At 42.8% G+C, this 18,170-nt stretch overlaps 2 protein-coding genes across 2 annotated transcripts; one reads left to right on the forward strand and one right to left on the reverse strand.

The window, feature by feature from the left end:
• Positions 1-1,151: 1,151 nt before the first annotated feature.
• On the reverse strand, positions 1,152-4,197 carry LOC308145909 (zinc-binding protein A33; the record flags this gene model as incomplete). Its single annotated transcript, XM_080517500.1, has 5 exons — positions 1,152-1,735; positions 1,897-2,037; positions 2,569-2,797; positions 3,992-4,090; positions 4,162-4,197. 5 exons carry the CDS (start codon positions 4,195-4,197, stop codon positions 1,152-1,154), a joined length of 1,089 nt encoding a protein of 362 aa, XP_080373626.1.
• A 3,214-nt stretch (positions 4,198-7,411) lies between these two features.
• On the forward strand, positions 7,412-15,908 carry LOC308145910 (pleckstrin homology domain-containing family S member 1-like; the record flags this gene model as incomplete). Its single annotated transcript, XM_080517501.1, has 14 exons — positions 7,412-7,436; positions 7,869-7,963; positions 8,044-8,162; positions 8,573-8,707; positions 9,113-9,188; positions 11,003-11,071; positions 11,179-11,256; positions 11,379-11,422; positions 11,537-11,578; positions 11,667-11,792; positions 12,772-12,873; positions 13,779-13,874; positions 15,428-15,563; positions 15,664-15,908. The coding sequence occupies 14 exons, from the start codon at positions 7,412-7,414 to the stop codon at positions 15,739-15,741; spliced, it is 1,221 nt and encodes a 406-aa protein (XP_080373627.1). The 3' UTR covers positions 15,742-15,908.
• Between the last annotated feature and the right edge of the window lie 2,262 nt (positions 15,909-18,170).

Raw genomic sequence — 18,170 nt, forward strand, 5'->3', positions numbered from 1 at the left:
TGAGGTGTTTTATATGATTTTCTTCATTTTCATAAATACAACCTGAAAATGTGAAAATATTTCAACTGAAATACAGGCAATGTTGCTGATTTTAGCCAAAGTAGCAGCACTTAATGTGCCAAAATGTTAAACCTGTAAAACAATTGTTCATTGGTGACCAATACCATAAATAAGAACCGAAATTTCAAGTACTGTCGTTTATGTAGATACTACGGTGGCCCAGAGGGTTCAACGCAAATGCGGAAGTTCAACCCGGTGTTGTTTCCGGGGGACAATAGTTTCTGACGGTCGATTTTAATTACGGGAGAGTTTATTGAAACGTATATAAAACGCATCTGCTCAGTGATCGTTATAAATGTCGTTACATGTATTTACAAATTAGCAATGTTGTTATCCGTGTTGAAATTGTCGTAATGAAAATGGTCCGTCAGAAAATATTGTCCCCCGGAAATAAAGCCTCTTAGTCCGACCGCAACGCACTTCCGCCGTGGCTTCTGCAGTTCCGCAACACCGCCATTTTTGATTCCCCACCGACATCTCTTGCCAAGTCACGTCAAACAACTGAATTTATGTAGACTGTGGTACATCATAACAGTAATCATCGGTTATCTGGCATTATTTTTTTTTTTTTTTTTTACACATGACTCAGTCTCGTTCAAAATCCAGTTAAATTCAAAGTTAAAAAAAAAAAAAAAATACAACCATTGACTTGCATTTCAAGTAACATTTAATACAAACAAAATTATGTGTTGGGTTATTTTTATAATATATTTGGAATATGAAATTAAATGTTTGACATTTCAGAGGAACTGACACACAGACTTGAAAAATACAGATTGATGCAATTCTTGACATGAACAAAGATCTTTAAAAAGTTAGTATCCTTTTCTTTATATTCCCATTTGCCTTTCCACACATGGATATTTCTTTCCCCCCATTCATGAAATAAAGTCCACGTGACAGCAAATGATTTAAGTGATCTGTAAATCTAAAATAGAGCCACTTTTGAAATTCCTCCAGGCAAATTTAGACATGCTGGACATGCTGGACATGTGACGTACCATGAAGCCGTGTCACATGAGAAGGATGTCAGACCTTCCAATCCTGCGCACGCCCCTCAACACCGCGACCCCCTTCTGCCCTCCACTGTGTCAGAGAACAGGAGCCGATCTGGAAGCGTCACAGATTTGAAGGGGTTTCCAGTTTGTGCCGTCGTTGTCGTGTCCGGGACACAGGGCTTGGTGTATCGGTTCGGTGAAGGTCCCGGCGCAGAAGCAGTGGATGGGCGTCATGGTGTCGGCTCCCAGGAAGCACACCAGGCCCCCGGGGAAGCTGCAGTACACCCCGATTCGAGTGAACCTCCTCTCCGCCAGCAGTGGCAGCTCGTGTTGAACGCCGCAGTGCCACGCGTTGTAGTCCCCGTTGAAGTACTCCACACACCACGACTCCCTGCCGCGTCCCAGCCAGCAGGCCTCCTCGCCCTCGCTGCCCTTGCGGGGGATGCTTGGGTAGGTGAGCCCCAGCTCCCAGTAGGTCTTCCCGCCCACCTCCACCTCCCAGTAGTGGCGGCCTTCGCTCAGGGGCCGCCGGCTGATCACGTTCAAAGTGTTGTCAAAGCGGCAGGGGGTCTCGGGGACTTCCTGCCAGGCGTCGGTGTAAGTCGCCGAGTCGCCATTGGGAGAGATGATGAGCTTTGGGTGGGCGGTGTCGGCGTCCAAGACAACATCTGCAGCATCTGTGCAGGACGAAGCCAGTCGGTCTTGAGTACAAATAGTCATTCTGACAAACACAACAGACACCTTCGCTTCACCTAATGTGTCCCCTGTCACTGTAGAGGGTAAACAGTCTCCCTGTACAGCTCCTCCACTTCCTCCACCTGCCCCATCTTGAACTTACAGCTCTGAAACAGCTTCTTGGTGACGGGGACCTGAGACCTGATGAACAGCAGCAGGTTGATGGTGAGACTCAGCAGCTGATCGTTCTTGAACTCGTCCATGTGGATCAGGTCCGGGTCGCTCAGCTTCAGCGTCTCAGACACTCTGATGGCACATCAAACACTAATAGAGTAATTAAAAAAAAAAAGAAATGCATATATGCAAAGCTGCAAGTGACAAATTTTACTTTAACATTCATTTTGTAAAAAAGGTAATAATAATACTAATAATTTTACAGTAGTCGTTCTGACTCCGACCAAAGATGTTTTATCTCTCCTTTTGTTTTGAGCACAATCGGATTCCAGTTCAAGATAATTATCTTGAATGGTTGAGGAAGTCAAACAAACATTTACTGGAGATAAATTTGAGTGAGTGGTAAATGAGCGTCGGTTTTATTTTTAACGTTTTCGAAATGGTGTTTTTACCATTTGGGACTTTCCTCTTAAGCACAGCAATGCTCGGCATGTGTCAGTGGGATGTGGGCTGACATCACGTCCCTTCAATCATGTTATGCAGCAGGTCTATTTCCAAAAATATGATCATACCTTTGTTCCGTCTTTGAATTCTGTAAAAGATTGAAACAAAGGAAGTATAGAAAGATGATCCACTGATGCGGAAACAGCTCATCCTTGACCCTGATGCTCACTTCTTTGCGTATTCACCTCAACGGTGGGATTGTTTATCTCCTGGTCCAGATCCTGAGTGAGATGGTAGCAGTCCTCTATTTTCTGCTCCACCAGCTTCTCCAGGGCCTCGTGCTCCGTCTCCAGCTGGGTCAGTGTGATCCGGAGGTCCTCGTCCAGAACCCGCCGCATGTCCTCGTGCTTCTTCTTGATTTTCTCCTTCACTTCGTCGGTCTTTTTCTGAAATGGGCATGGAAATGAGTGAAGCAGGTCCAGTTCAGGGGTCTGCAACCACATGTGGCTCTTCAGCCCCCCAGTAGTGGCTCCCCGAAGCGGCCATAAGATTATTTTTAATTAAAAAAAAAAGTGTGTTCTTATTTATATTGTATTTGCGCGCCACAATGATTTCCTTTTGTTTTTTTTTCTTTGATTTGACATATCCTGCCTACAATCAGCTAAATAAGGTAAAACTGCTGAAAGAGGGTAGATGGACTTGCTAAATAAATAAATAAATTATTCGAAAAACCTAAAACTACTAAAAAATAACGCAGGAAAACCAGTCAAATGAAAACGATTAAACTTGCTGGAACAGCTTTTTTTTCCCAGGGAAAAAAATAGGAGAAAAACATTTGAATAAAGAAACAAAAATGAGGGAAGACAAAGTAAAGGGAAAAAAGATGATAGAGAAAATAAATGGAAACAAAATAGGAAAAGAAATTGTAACTGAAATGATCAAACTTGGTATTACAGCTTTTTTTCTGGAGAAAAGAAAAGAAAAGGAGAAAAACTAAAATTTAAAGAAAGGAAATCAAGTAGAAATGGAAAAAAATATCAAAAGAGAAAGAAAGGAAGGGGCAAGAAAAAATTAAGAAAGAAAGGATAGGAAAAAAGGGGGAAATAAAATAAATGCTCGTCACAGTATATGGAATATATAGAAAACAGATAAAATGGCTCAAATAGCCAAGATGCTAAAGCAAAATTGTTGAATAAATTCTTGAATAAAGAGGAAAAATCTGCAAATGGCAACAAAAAATTAAAATGTAATGAAGTACAAATAAAGCGATGACATTTCATGAATGAAACCTCATTTTGTGTATGTATAGCCATAACTTTCATGTTTTTTTTTCTTCATTTCAGATAATTGTCTTGTTTTGTGGCTCCAGACGAATTGTTTGTTGGAGAAATCTCAAAAGCGGCTCTTTTTATTTTCATAAAGGCTGCAGACCCCTGGCATTTTTTTGTAAAAATGCAGAATCACCAAATGATATTAGGGAAAAGAAAAAAAGAAAAAAGAAAATATACATAACTAACAAATATAAGTCCAAAAACATCAAACATGTATTTCAAAAGAAACAACATTTTGACCTTCAGGTGAATGGAAGAGCTGCAGGACATTTTTAACGTGGTCCACTGTTGACCTTCAAACAGACTTACTGTTATCTCCACTTGCTTCGCTGCCAGTTTCTTCATCCTGGAGGCCACGGCGTCTCTCTGCCTCTGCAGCTGCAGCTGCTGCCGTTTCAGAATCATCTCCTTTGAAGACAAAACCAAGAGTCAAGTGGCGAGACACACGGACGTTCTGTCTCGACAAAGCGGACGCTCACGTTGTTTGTGGTCTTCCCTTCAACTTTAACGCTCATCTTGTGTCGAGAAGTGCAGACGAAGCTCCATGAACCGTCCCAGGTGAGCCGCCCCGGCTTTTATAGGCCCAGGGGGGTGAGGAGGGGGGGTGTACAGGAAGGATATCCACCCCCCCCACTGTGGTTCTACCTTGTTATATATTAGAAAGAGACTGTGAATCTAAATATTGCAGACAAGGGGATAGAAGGAGGGCGACTCGTCTGGCTGGATGTCAGTTCTTTCATGTCCTATTAGACATAAAGCCCACAAGACCTCTATTAATACCAGGGTCACGCTGACCTTGATTCTTGATTTATACCTCTGTGTGTGCGTGTGTGTGTGTGTGTGTGCGTGCGTGTGCGTGTGACCCACATGAAGACGATGTCTCGGAGCTCCTGCACAATCCATCACAGACTTTTTGTTTTTTTTCAGGTATTTATGGAGCATGACTGTCGGTTGGATATTTTCTCCTCGAGGCGGCTAAATGAGTTTGTCTGAAGCCTGCGTGACGTGCTCTCCGTGACCCCGGACCTTTTACACGCATTGCTCAGATAGTCCTCGTCGAAGCCGGCATGTTGACGGCCCTTGTTCTTTCAATGTTTTTATTTCTTCTTTGACTTATTTCCCTGATGGTTCCCGGGGTTCTGGTGGTTTCAGGCTGTAGTATTTGAGCCTCGCCCACAAATATTACCAACAGCTACACGTTTATTCCCACCCTCCAAGTCTGTTCATCCTCACGGTTGTTCTGGATTTTCAAACTAAAGATGACTTTCTGTGTCTCTCTGCTTGGTTGCTTTTGACACAAAGTTAATTACAGACACTTCGACCACATCAGAAGCAGCTGGCCTTCCTCTTCCTCCCCCTCCTCCTCTTCCTCTGACACGTTGAAATCACGTAACATTACAGAAGTCTGAAAGCACTGATCGACATTGTAGAAATATTTGCATATCCCTGAGAAATTATGTGGCAAACCCTTCTCGACCCTCTTGCTTCATAAACAGCTTAAAAACAACAGTTTTTAACTGCATGTTTAAGAACATTCTCCATCTATTTCTCCTATTAATTTCCAATTCTTTCTATCTGTGTATACTGATTGCCTAGTTGAATACCTGACTTCTGACTATATACATACATATATACATATATATACACACACACTCACACCCACACACACACACGCACGCACGCACGCACGCACGCACGCACGCACGCACGCACGCACACACACACACACACACACACACACACACACACACACACACACACACACACACACACACACACACACACACACACACATATATATATATGCAATAAACAGCTACGCCCTGCCAGTGATCAGGTACCCTGCGGGTATAATAAGGTGGCCAAAGGAAGAGATACAGACCACAGATGTTAAGACACGAAAGCTCCTTACCATGCATGGTGGGTTCCATCCCAAATCCAGCACCTTGAGACTGTATGCTAGCCGTAAGGAAGGAGGCCGAGGACTAGTGAGCGTGAGAGCCACTATCCAGGATGAAACATCCAAGCTCCTTACGTACATCAAGGACAGGGCTCCAACGGATGACATACTCAACGAAAGTCTCAGACAATGGCGAGATGAAGAGGTGCTGGAAGAGGGACCATCATGGGAGGACAAGCCCCTACATGGGATGTACCACCGGAACATAACTGAAGTGGCTGACCTAAAGAAGTCCTCCCAATGGCTAGAGAGGGCTGGCCTACAGGACAGCACAGAGGCCCTCATCCTGGCTGCACAGGAGCAGGCTCTGAGCACCAGAGCCATAGAAGCCCAGATCTACCACACCAGACAAGACCCAAGGTTTAGACTGTGCAAAGAGGCACCTGAGACAATCCAGCACATAACTGCAGGGTGCAAGATGCTGGCGGGGAAAGCACACATGGAACGTCATAACCAAGTGGCTGGCATAGTGTACCGAAACATCTGTGCAGAGTATGGTCTGGAAACCCCAAGGTCACAGTGGGAGACCCCCCAAAGGTGGTGGAGAATGACCGAGCCAAGATCCTGTGGGACTTCCAGATACAGACAGACAGGATGGTAATGGAGAACCAACCAGACATGGTGGTGGTTGATAAAGGGCAGAGGAAAGCCGTGGTGGTGGATGTAGCAATACCAAGTGATGGGAACATCAGAAAGAAGGAACATGAGAAACTTGAGAAATACCAAGGGCTCAGAGAGGAGCTGGAGAGGGCTTGGAAGGTGAAGGTGACAGTAGTGCCCTCGGGGCAGTAACCCCCAAACTGGAGGAGTGGCTCCAGCAGATTCCTGGAACAACCTCGGACATCTCAGTCCAGAAAAGTGCAGTACTTGGAACAGCAAAGATACTGCGCAGGACCCTCAAGCTCCCAGGTCTCTGGCAGAGGACCAGGACCCTCAAGCTCCCAGGCCTCTGGCAGAGGACCAGGACCCTCAAGCTCCCAGGTCTCTGGCAGAGGACACGAGCTTGGAACAGAAAAACAGGGGACCGCCCGCGGAGGGCGAGAGGGGAATTTATATTTTTATATATATATATATATATATATATATACTATATATATATATATATATATATATATATATATATATATATATATATATATATATATATATATATATATATATGAGGAAATGACTGGACCTGTTGCAATAATTTAAATATCTCATTCATTAAGAATAAACCATGACACCATTATATGTTTGGATCTATGCTTTCATTTTCTTCTTCAGTCACTCACAATGCACCAACCTTAAATTCAACACAAAGCGTAATTGTTTGTTTTCAAGTGTTTGTTGATCTTTTTTTTTTTTTTTTACGACTTCCGTGAAAAAAGAAAAAATCTTTTGTCCAGAAACTCCCTGAAAAGAAGTGAAACAACGGAGTAGGTGGACCTTGAATATCCACTGAAGGGAAAAACCTGAAAGTCTCGTTCTCATGATAAGGTGTTTAAAACACCCTGCGTCCTCACGCAGCCTCCACTGAGTCTGAGGCAGCCAGGCGAACAGGTGAGCTGCTCCACAGGTGAGCTCTTCTATTTGAAACGTGACGGCCTGTGACATGAGAACTTTGTTTTGACTTAGTTAGATTCTGTTCAAAATGTACAATTGCACTTGTATTGCTTTGCATTGCGAACTGTTTGTTTGAAAAATGTGCTTTTCTTGATTTCGATCCACACAAATGCTCCTTGTTTTGTTTTTTTTTGGTTTTTGTTTAATTTAGGTGTGGCGTCACAATGTCAAAGAATCAGAAGAACACAGGTATCTCTTCTGGAAAACTGATTTACTGTCTGATGTGGGTCCCTGCAGGAATCTGCTGGCATTTTGGTGAAGCTACTGGTCACCTCGAAAACCTGTTTTCACTGACAATCCTGTCGACACACAAAGGAAACTGGAATGTCTTAATGGTCCAGGGCTAATTTAACACAGGCGTATGTTGCAAGGGGCGAGTCGGTCCGGAACTGCAAGTTTTAATTTAATTTAATTTAATTTAATTTAATTTAATTTAATTTAATTTAATTTAATTTAATTTAATTTAATTTAATTTAATTTAATTTAATTTAATTTAATTTAATTTAATTTAAAATTTTATTTTTATTTTTATTTTATTACTTACTTGATGAGTTGTAAATGTATGACTAATGAGAAGGTGATCAATAAACTACATCTCCTCTCTCCTTCCACCCTCCAAAGGGCCGACGTCCACGTTTTACAAGTCTTACAAAACTGCCAGAGAAATCCGAACAGGATATCTCTGCAAGTCTCCGCCAAAGGTCTTCATGACAGAGGTGACAGACGCTTTCCATGTGTTTTTTTTTTATTTTATGGACCAAATGTCGTCATTCACGTCGTTGTGTTTGCCAAGCAGAGGTCGTGGAAGAGGCGATATTTTGTGCTGTTCAAAGTCAACGAGCAAGAACATCACCTCAAGTATTTCCGGAGTTCAGAAGACATGGAGCGGCCGCTGGGAGAGATTGACCTGCTGCAGTATGTTCACTTATATATGGAGGGACGGAAACCGTCTCTGTTTTCATTCCCTCACTTTGATTCCACCAGCTTCTGAAATGTTGATGCTCAACATGTTGATTTGTTATTTTTTACAGCCAGTCTTGTAGCGTAAAAGTGTAAAACTGACTGAAACACCGTCGAAATTCACAAGTTGTAGTTAAAAAGAGTCTGTAAACAGGCTGAAATCTCCACTTGATGTCTTCTAGACGCTTTCACAAGTGTTCTGTCATCATTTTGAACCAATAATAGTTGATCTCTGCCAGTTTAATCTTCGCCTCTCACTTCAACCTTTCACTTCCACCGCAATGCACCAAATGACTGAATTCATGACAAATCTCATGTAATTAACAGTTGTTGTTGTTGTTGTTGTTTCTTGTCCCCTCAATCAGCCTCTCACTCTTGTATCGAAGTCCTCTAAATCACCCCAAGTGGTCTTGGATCCAGAGGAACTTCAAGTGCTCCCCGTCCTGCGTTCTCTACATCAAGTCCGGAGAGCGGGACTACTTTCTCATTGGGGAGTCCAGGTCAGCATTTTTTTGGGGGTGGGGGTTTCATTCACTAAAGATAAACACACAGGAATGTTTTGCGTCTCTCTCTCCCTCTGTCTCTTCACAATTTCTTAAAGCAGTGATACGTTTTTTTTGTTTCTTTGCTTTTATTTCTGTAAATACGTTGAAATGCGTTTAAATGCTTCATATTGAAATGCAGGTTTAGTCTACGATCAGGTGGACGGGTCGTCACGTCAGCAGTCGTCTGATAAACCCCCCCCCCTCGCCACACCACGCTATCACACAGGAAATCAAATCTATACAGAGACTCCGTCACCTGATGATTGCTCTGTTCCCACTAAATCGCAGCTAAACGTTTCTATTTCCTCTCCATATTTGAATCTTAATCAGTGGTTTAAAAATGACTGGTGCTTTCCGTAGGGAGGAAGTGGACAGCTGGTTCCATGACCTGTTTGCTGCCATGAAAAACCGACCGCACAGTGTTCATGATTCAAAGGTACGAGACTCTCCGGCTCCGAAAAGCTCCCGTCTGACTGTTCCAGCGTGTGATTATTGTTTCTTTGTGCTGTTCGTAAAGGAACTGCCGAATGGGAAGACAGTTGAGGTAAATGTTTGAATTGTTTGCTTCCTTTCTTATTTTTTCATTGCAAACAAAATCTCTCAACCAGACAGTTTGTCGTCTCTCTGCAACTCACTGGGTAACTTTGTTGCTTCTTGTTCAAACAGCAAATCCATCATATCTTTAATTACCGACACAGCTCACGATTAATATTATCTAACAAGTGGCTTCATTTGCTCTCAAGGACTCTAAAATGGTGTTCCTATTCTCTAGTTCCACTTCGTTTCCTCCTATTCAGATTCATTTTATTTGCCATTTGCAGTAAAACCACATTGGAATAAATTAGTAAAAGTCCCCAGTGTGCACAAGACAGGTACAGCCATAAAATAACATTAATTAAAAAGTACATAAATAAAACAGGATAAAAGTACAGAAATAAAACAAACAGAACAGTAAACAATTGACACTGTGAAATCGATCGACTGAAACAGATATAAAGTGCAAGATCATTCATTAAAGTGCTCTGTTTAGACTGATAACAGCTTGTGGAAAGAAGCTGCTGGCATATCGAGATGTCCTGCATCTCAGCGAACGATATCTTCTGCCAGAAGGAAGAAGCTGGAACAAGGTTTTTCCAGGATGGCCAGAAGAGTCATTGATTATTCCAAGTGCTCGGTTTAAAAGTCTGGATTTATAAAGAACTTCCAGAACAGGAAGCTCACAGCCCACAGTCCTCTTTGCAGAGCGGAGCACCTTGTTTAGAGCTCTCCTCTCTTTGTCTGTGGTGTTACCAAACCACACAGTCACAGAGCCAACAAGTACACTTTCAATGGTGCAACGATAAAAATTAAGCAGAATCTTAAAGTTAGTGGTAAATTCTCTAAGTTTACGTAGAAAGTAGAAACGCTGATGAGCTTTTTTAACAACCCGGTTAGTGTTTTTGACCCATTTCAGGTCTTTAGAGAGAGTTAAACCGAGAAACGTGCACTCCTCTACAATCTGCACCTGGGAGTTATCAATAATGACAGGTGTGTGAGAACTGTTCCGGCTAAAGTCAAAGACCAGTTCACATGTTTTTGATGCGTTCAGCTGGAGGGTTCCTCCATTTCTTGACTTGGTGGTGAAATGACCGCTATCGTACATAACAACTAAATATCTTTACGTTCAACAAGCTCTCAGTTTGACTTGATAAATGCCATTTATATTCTTGTCTTTCCAGTTAAAGTCCAAACCTCTCGCGAGAAGCACTTCTGCTTGTACGGCACTGAAGGTCTGTGATGTTTATAAAAAAAAAACACACACAAAACAAAAAGACCTTGTGTCAATTTCCTAAATCTGTCCGACATGAGGATTTGTCATACTGGTCAATCACAAAGACCATTTTTTTGATTTTACTCTTCGATTTATTCTCCAAGTCCTGAAAAGTCACTGAAACAGAAATTCTGTCATTTCCACACACAAACGTTTTTTTCGTTGAGTTAATGTCATTTAATCATGTCACACATTTCCATCTATTCATATTAAGTAGATTAAATCCCATGTATTCATATGATCTGAACGTGTATTAGAATGAACCATTTAGCAACGAGAAGCTCAATATGCTCACATTGATCAAACATATTTCTGATTTTTTTTTCGAACCACCTAATTCATCTTGCCCAGCCTGAGTTACATAAAATGACAAGAGTATGAATGGGCGTAAAACTAAATTACCTGAACAATTTAATTTTTTTTGTTGTTGTTTCTTTTAGGCACAAAAATTGCGATCGATGTCGGATCCGTCCCCCAACGTTCTGGAAAGTGACTCTGACAAAGCCAAGGTGTGACAATAATTAAATTCTGTGTACTTTCTACAAACGGGAATGTTTTTGTTTGTTTGTTTGTTTGTTTTTAATTGTAACCACTATGGTTCCTGACTGATCAGCAGGATGACAACGCCAAAAGACCCGTGTCGGAGCCTGTTCAATCACACTACGTTTACCCAAGACCTTTCAGCGGGCCAATCGTGAGTCTGTCAAACTAACTCAACATTCATTTTTATCACTTGATTTTTGTTTTTATGGTCAGAAAATCACCTTTATTTGAACACTAATGCAATTTTTTTCCTTCTTTCCATCTGCTTTACAGAAGGATGTAGAGAATGGTGAGGTGGATGCCAGCAAAGAGCCACTGTAAGTTTATTTAATTTTTTAAAAACTTCTAATTGTCTTTTGCAGCGGCTGGAAACACTCGAGTGTTACTCTACTTACATGTGTCTAATGCGTGTCGATGGGATTGTCTTGTAGGTATGTTGACATGAGTCCAAACAAAGATCCGGCTTTGGAATTGTAAGCGCTCACACACATGTTGATTTGCTCGCTTGTTTACTTCTGTCTCCATACGGAAGCGGTGAACCGTGTGAAAACGCCTTTGCAGGGACCGCGAGGTGGCGGAGGTCAACTCAACCACCCTGATGAAGACCGTCACCGACGTCTTCGATCGGATGAGGAAAGAGATTTCGCCGCTGCCGTCGTGCATTGAAGAGGAACCCGCCGTCCACAGGTGGATTACGACACAGTTTCTGCTGCTACCGATTTAGTGCAGGACCTTTGTTGCTCTGCTGACGGCGCTTCGTGACCTTTCTCTCGCTCTTTTGTGTCTCTTTGTGCCTCGTCGACGCCCTGAATACAAAAATAACTCAGTCGACGGGGGGTTAGGTTATTTATACAGCTCTCACAACGGTGACGTGTGGATCCAGCCTGACCACTTCTGCCAAAATGACTTTTCATCATCATGTTAAAAAGAAAACCAAAATAACATTGAACTCTGATCATCTTTGAAGTTTTTAACCTTTAACCCGAACTCTCACTATTGTTAAGCTTTGGCGTGCAGATGAGTTTGGGGCTGATATCGACACGCCAGCTGCACATTTTCACCTCAACCAACAACATTTTATCTTGGAAAGTCACAACATTGCGTCACGACAAAGGATCGCTTGTTTCTGCCACTTCCTCGTCTTAAACTGCTGCCAGGTTGTGTGAGACACGTCCTGGTTTCTAATCCCGGCCAAAGACGAGCCCCCTGCTGTGCTCGCACACTGTAGAGCAGGTTTGTGATCACACCAGGCGACGTGGGTCAAAAGGAGTGTCTCTGGTAAAAAGAGCCTCTTAATTAGAACTGCGGTGGTGGTTTGGGGATTGTTGCCCTCTCCTGCTGATGCTTTTATGAGCGATTCAAGAAAGTCTCAAGACAACTGATCCCCTTTTTCTATGTGACGGATAAAAAAAAAAAAGGCAAAGGTAAAATGCTCTCACACCTCAGCTTTATTTCAATCATCTGTCACAAGGACACATCTGTTCTTATGCCCATCCAGAGGTTATTATAGTGCCAAGATGTGTTTCTGCATCTTCTGTCCCTCAGAATCTTCCTCCTCTTCCTCCTCATCAGTATTTAGTTTCTTTCCCTTTATTTCCTCAATTTGTGCCATTTTTATTTAATATGTTAAAAGAAAAGGTTGTGATTGTCTGTTGCAACTTCCCAGGCGAGACAAACATTGGAGCAGCAGCTCCAGTGACCTGTCACCGGTGGAGAGTCTGGAGAGGCCAAATGTGTACGAACTGGATAAACAAAGCTCAACTGAGAGGTGAGATAAGATTAAAAAAAATCCCAAAAACATTAATTTGTTTTGCCCTGCCACTTTGTTCCAGTAAATCTTCAGGTTCTTCATAACGTGCAGTGAGCATCACACCCTGGTGCGTTGCTGTAACTGTAACTGTAACTGGGAATTCCCAGCTTGTATTGAGGTCACCTGCTCAGTGAGGTGTCGAGGGAAAAGCTCACTATATGTAAATAAAAGCTTGTTTCATTCACAAGGCGGGAAAAATGTTCACAGGAAGTAACAAACTGCAACTCTCTTCCAGACCTAAATCACAAATTTGGCACTTTCCAAGATTTATAATATAATTTTTTAGACATAGTGGATAATTTATCTTGATATATATATATCTCCTTGATTTTACATTATAATCTTGAGTCTCGGTTTAAAAAGTGTAATTCCAAGATTTCTCATCGAGTTAACGTGACTACATTTCTTCTAGGTGAAGCGTGACTTCCTCTTTATGGGAAAAAGTGCAAACAGCTTTGTATTAGTCACAGAAGGAAAAAACAAAAACAACATTTGTCTAATGAGTCAGTATAAAAACAGCAGAGAGGAATGCAGACGTGTTCCTGGACGAGTTCGGTCAGTTTCTGGAGGTTTTCAACAAGACGACTGCAGTAAGATCGGATTAAGAGCAGGGCGCGCTCACACGTGTCGTATTTATAACCCAGAAAGTTCAACAACAAGGCAGCAGATAAGATTTGTAATAATTGAAATCCATAATGATGATTACGCCTCCATGAAAGGAACAATCGGAATCACTTTTTGTTTTAGTTAACAACTCTGTCTGAGTCACTGAATTCGTTTGAACCGAACAGTGAGTTTCCTGTACTTTCCCTGAAGCATCAGTGTCACTAAAGCCTGCTTGTCTTTTCTTCTCTGCTTCCCAGCCTTGATCCTGTTCCCCCACAGAAGAGAGACATCGAGGTGAAGCAGGCGGATCTGAAAAAACATCTGACACTAACAGAAGTCGATGGGAAGCCGAGGTAAGCCCGTCTAAAAACCAAACCAAACCAAACAAAGCAGGAGCACGTAACTGTAAAGCAGGAATGAATGGAGGGATTTTTATGTTCTACATTGACTTCATCCTGAGTGGCAGGTTGGATTTCATTGCTGCTTTCCAATGAAAACAAACTCTCACAAGTCAAGAGTTCGTATCAGGTGAAATTATTCCACTCGACTGTGGGAGACTCGTTTCTTCCCCCTGCTGTCGTGTGAAGTTGGAATGTTTCCTGAGGCTGCACATGCAGAACACCCAGTTTGAGGAGAAACAAGGGAGAACATGCAGGCTCCCTCAAGCTTTCAGAAAATGACATTCAAATAAACATTGGATCTTATTTCCATTTGATTTACAAACCAGAGTCATTTTCTAAGTTACTCTCATTACTTGGATAAAATAAGGCTTTAAAAAGATGCAAAAACTTTAACAAAAGAAAGAAGCTAGAATTACAAGAACTTCTAAAAGGAGAAAATAATCAAAAATGGAAGCAAAACTGCTTGAAAAAGAGATAGAATTGTTAAAATCTCCATCCTTCCTGTGGCCATAAGACTCTATAACTCCTCCCTGTACATAATGCTTGATGGGTTTTGGTTAATTTAATCGTTTCTGGGCTTATGATGGTCACCGGCAAGACTTGTTCCATTTTCATCCTGTCTTATTTGATATGCAACTTTCTTTCTATTTATTCAGTGTGGGACGAAGCTTGAACTTGACTTTCCCTCTGGGATTAATAAAGTTCTTCTCTTCTCTTCTCTTCTCTTCTCTTCTCTTCTCTTCTCTTCTCTTCTCTTCTCTTCTCTTCTCTTCTCTTCTCTTCTCTTCTCTTCTCTTCTCTTCTCTTCTCTTCTCTTCTCTTCTCTTCTCTTCTCTTCTCTTCTCTTCTCTTCTCTCTTCTTGCAAAATGTTAAAATTGTCAGAGAAATGCTGGAAAAGAAGGATGAAAACTCTAAACTGAGGTACTAAAACAGCAGAAAATGTAACGTGTTTCAAAACTATTGCATTTATAACATTTTAGAAGCTGTCAGCCTTAGGTTGTGTGGTCAATTTGACAATTAGAAAATGTAGATACAATTTGAGTGAAAGTGAGATGAGGATGATGATGATTATTATTAATGATGATTTTGTATTTATTTAGGAGTACATTATTTAATGGATGCATTCTGCTGAATGTACACAACTGATGAACACACTGGACTCACAATACGGCTGCTCAGTTGCTATAACCTAAATTAACGACACCCAATACCAGTGATCTTTTGCATTTTCTATCTTTATTTCTCTGAGTGACTCCACTGTCTCTTTTATTAAAAAAGTAAAAGAGTAATTCAGCAACACTTCTTCTCTCACATGAGCTGAAAGTCTCCAGAGACCTTTCATTAAATTGATCTGTGTGTGTGTGTGTGTGTGTGCGTGTGTGTGTGTGTGTGTGTGTGTGTGTGTGTGTGTGTGTGTGTGTGTGTGTGTGTGTGTGTGTGTGTGTGTGTGTGTGTGTGTGTGTGTGTGTGTGTGTGTGTGTGTGTGTGTGTGTGTGTGACACAGTGTGAGTGGCTGGACAGGACCACAACACAGCGCCTGCCTCTTCCACAAGGGAGACCAGATCCTGGCCATCAATGACCTGCGCGCTGGCAACCTGGAGGATGTCAACATGTATCTGAGCAGATCGCTCAAGAACGAGGTGATTTCATCTTTACATGCATTAAAAAAAAATGAAATAAAAAAAAGGCAAAGAACTTTGTTGTTTCTTGCTGTTTGTGAGGGAATCCCTGTGTGTCCAGGTGAAAGTGACCATCCTGCGCCTCCCTGGACGTCAGCCGCTGCATCTGGGCCATTGCTTCTGCGGCGACTCTTTGTAAACTGCTCATTCAAGACAAGGAATGTACTTTAAAGGACTCTCCGATGGGGTTTCTAACCATGCGTAAGCTGACAGTATTCTTCCCACGGCTGTGATTCAGAGTGATGAAAGTGATTTTGAAAAGAGAGTGAAAACAGTGAGCTCACATCTTGTGCAGCGGTAGATTTATCGCTGCATGACTTCATGTTCGCCGTTCTCTACACAAGCTGCTGCTTCCCCAGAGACAGAACACAAACAAAATAAATACTGCAAGAGATTTCCTCATTCCACCTGCATGGCAGAGCCAAGACGTGCTGACTCCACCAGGCCTGAGGAGCTCTTCTACGCAATATGTAATTAAATCATAGTCGTCTACTGCTATTACACAAGATGTGATGCAAGAAAATGGTGTAAATGTACAGGAGGAAACTCGTTTTAACTTTATTCTGAAGGTACTTGTACTTTTTGACACTTTAGATACGTACAATCTACTTTTACATAAGTAACCTCGCTATTCAACTGTAAGTACTTTGTGACTTCAAGATTCAAGACGAGATGGTGGAGGACAAGGTACTTTCCCCGAATATCTTCACTTTGACTGGCGTGACGTGAAGCACATCCAAACAGTAAATTCCACGAATCTGCAGAGATGATTAATTTCCAGTTGGTTCAGTGTTGATGACACTTCTGGAGAAGCTGTTGAGTGTTACCGGCTTCATGTCACACATAGAGAGGGAATTCTTGGTGTTTTTACTGTGTGTGTCACTCACACGTTTCTTAATTCCCTCTTTATAGCAGATGAATAGGAAAAGTTCATAGCGCTGTGAGTATTTCCTCACTCAGCCAATCACACATGATTTAACCTGATTAGCACGACATGGTCTGTAATCCCGTTTGCACGGAAAACTACGCGGTTTGAAACGCTTGTTTTCATTATAGGTCCAACTCACAGCAGCGATCGTATTATTAGACATTGCTGATGTTCTTATGGAGCCTTTTAACATTAAACTTGTACATGTACATTCTTCCACTGTGATGTTCAAGCCATCCTGTATAATAAAAATAAATAAATCATTTGTATCTTATGTAGTAAATAACAGCTCGATCGGGACATTGAATAATTTGTACAGCTAACTTGTATGTTAATAAATGTAACTAAACTGTAGAATTGTCTGACTCTTCTTTTACCTGAGTAACGATAGAATTACTGCATAATATTGCTCAGGTTGGAAATATTACACCTCGAATGCTGATGGATGTGTGAGTTTTTGGTGCCGTTTGGATCAGTGGGTAACAAGAAAATAGAAATTATAAGAAGGGTGTTCTCCACCTCCACCTTCACCTCCACCATGGACCACTCCATCTCCACCATAACTCCACCTCCACCATGGACCACTCCACCTTCACCTCCACTATGGACCACTCCATAACTCCACCTCCACCATGGACCACACTATAACTCCACCTCCACCACGGACCACACCATCACTCCACCCACCATGTTGAAACCAGTAAACAGCTCACCCACACCACACACACTCTGCCATCTGCCCTGAGTAGAGAAAACCAGGATTCATCATGAAGAGATCACCTCTCCAACCTGCCAGACGCCGTCCAATGTGAGCATTTGTCCACTCAAGTCGGTTACGACGAGGAGCTGCAGTCAGGAGGAGACCTGATGAGGACGAGGAGCTGCAGTCAGGAGGAGACCTGATGAGGACGAGGAGGTGCAGTCAGGAGGAGACCTGATGAGGACGAGGAGCTGCAGTCAGGAGGAGACCTGATGAGGACGAGGAGCTACAGTCAGGAGGAGACCTGATGAGGACGAGGAGCTGCAGTCAGGAGGAGACCTGATGAGGACGAGGAGCTACAGTCAGGAGGAGACCTGATGAGGACGAGGAGCTGCAGTCAGGAGGAGACCCTGATGAGGACGAGGAGCTGCAGTCAGGAGGAGACCTGATGAGGACGAGGAGCTGCAGTCAGGAGGAGACCTGATGAGGACGAGGAGGTGCAGTCAGGAGGAGACCCTGATGAGGACGAGGAGCTGCAGTCAGGAGGAGACCTGATGAGGACGAGGAGCTGCAGTCAGGAGGAGACCTGATGAGGACGAGGAGCTGCAGTCAGGAGGAGACCTGATGAGGACGAGGAGCTGCAGTCAGGAGGAGACCTGATGAGGACGAGGAGCTACAGTCAGGAGGAGACCTGATGAGGACGAGGAGCTGCAGTCAGGAGGAGACCCTGATGAGGACGAGGAGCTGCAGTCAGGAGGAGACCTGATGAGGACGAGGAGCTGCAGTCAGGAGGAGACCCTGATGAGGACGAGGAGCTGCAGTCAGGAGGAGACCTGATGAGGACGAGGAGCTACAGTCAGGAGGAGACCTGATGAGGACGAGGAGCTGCAGTCAGGAGGAGACCCTGATGAGGACGAGGAGGTGCAGTCAGGAGGAGACC

This window comes from Blennius ocellaris, assembly GCF_963422515.1.
Source record: "Blennius ocellaris genome assembly, chromosome: 21".
Taxonomy (NCBI): Eukaryota; Metazoa; Chordata; class Actinopteri; order Blenniiformes; family Blenniidae; genus Blennius; species Blennius ocellaris.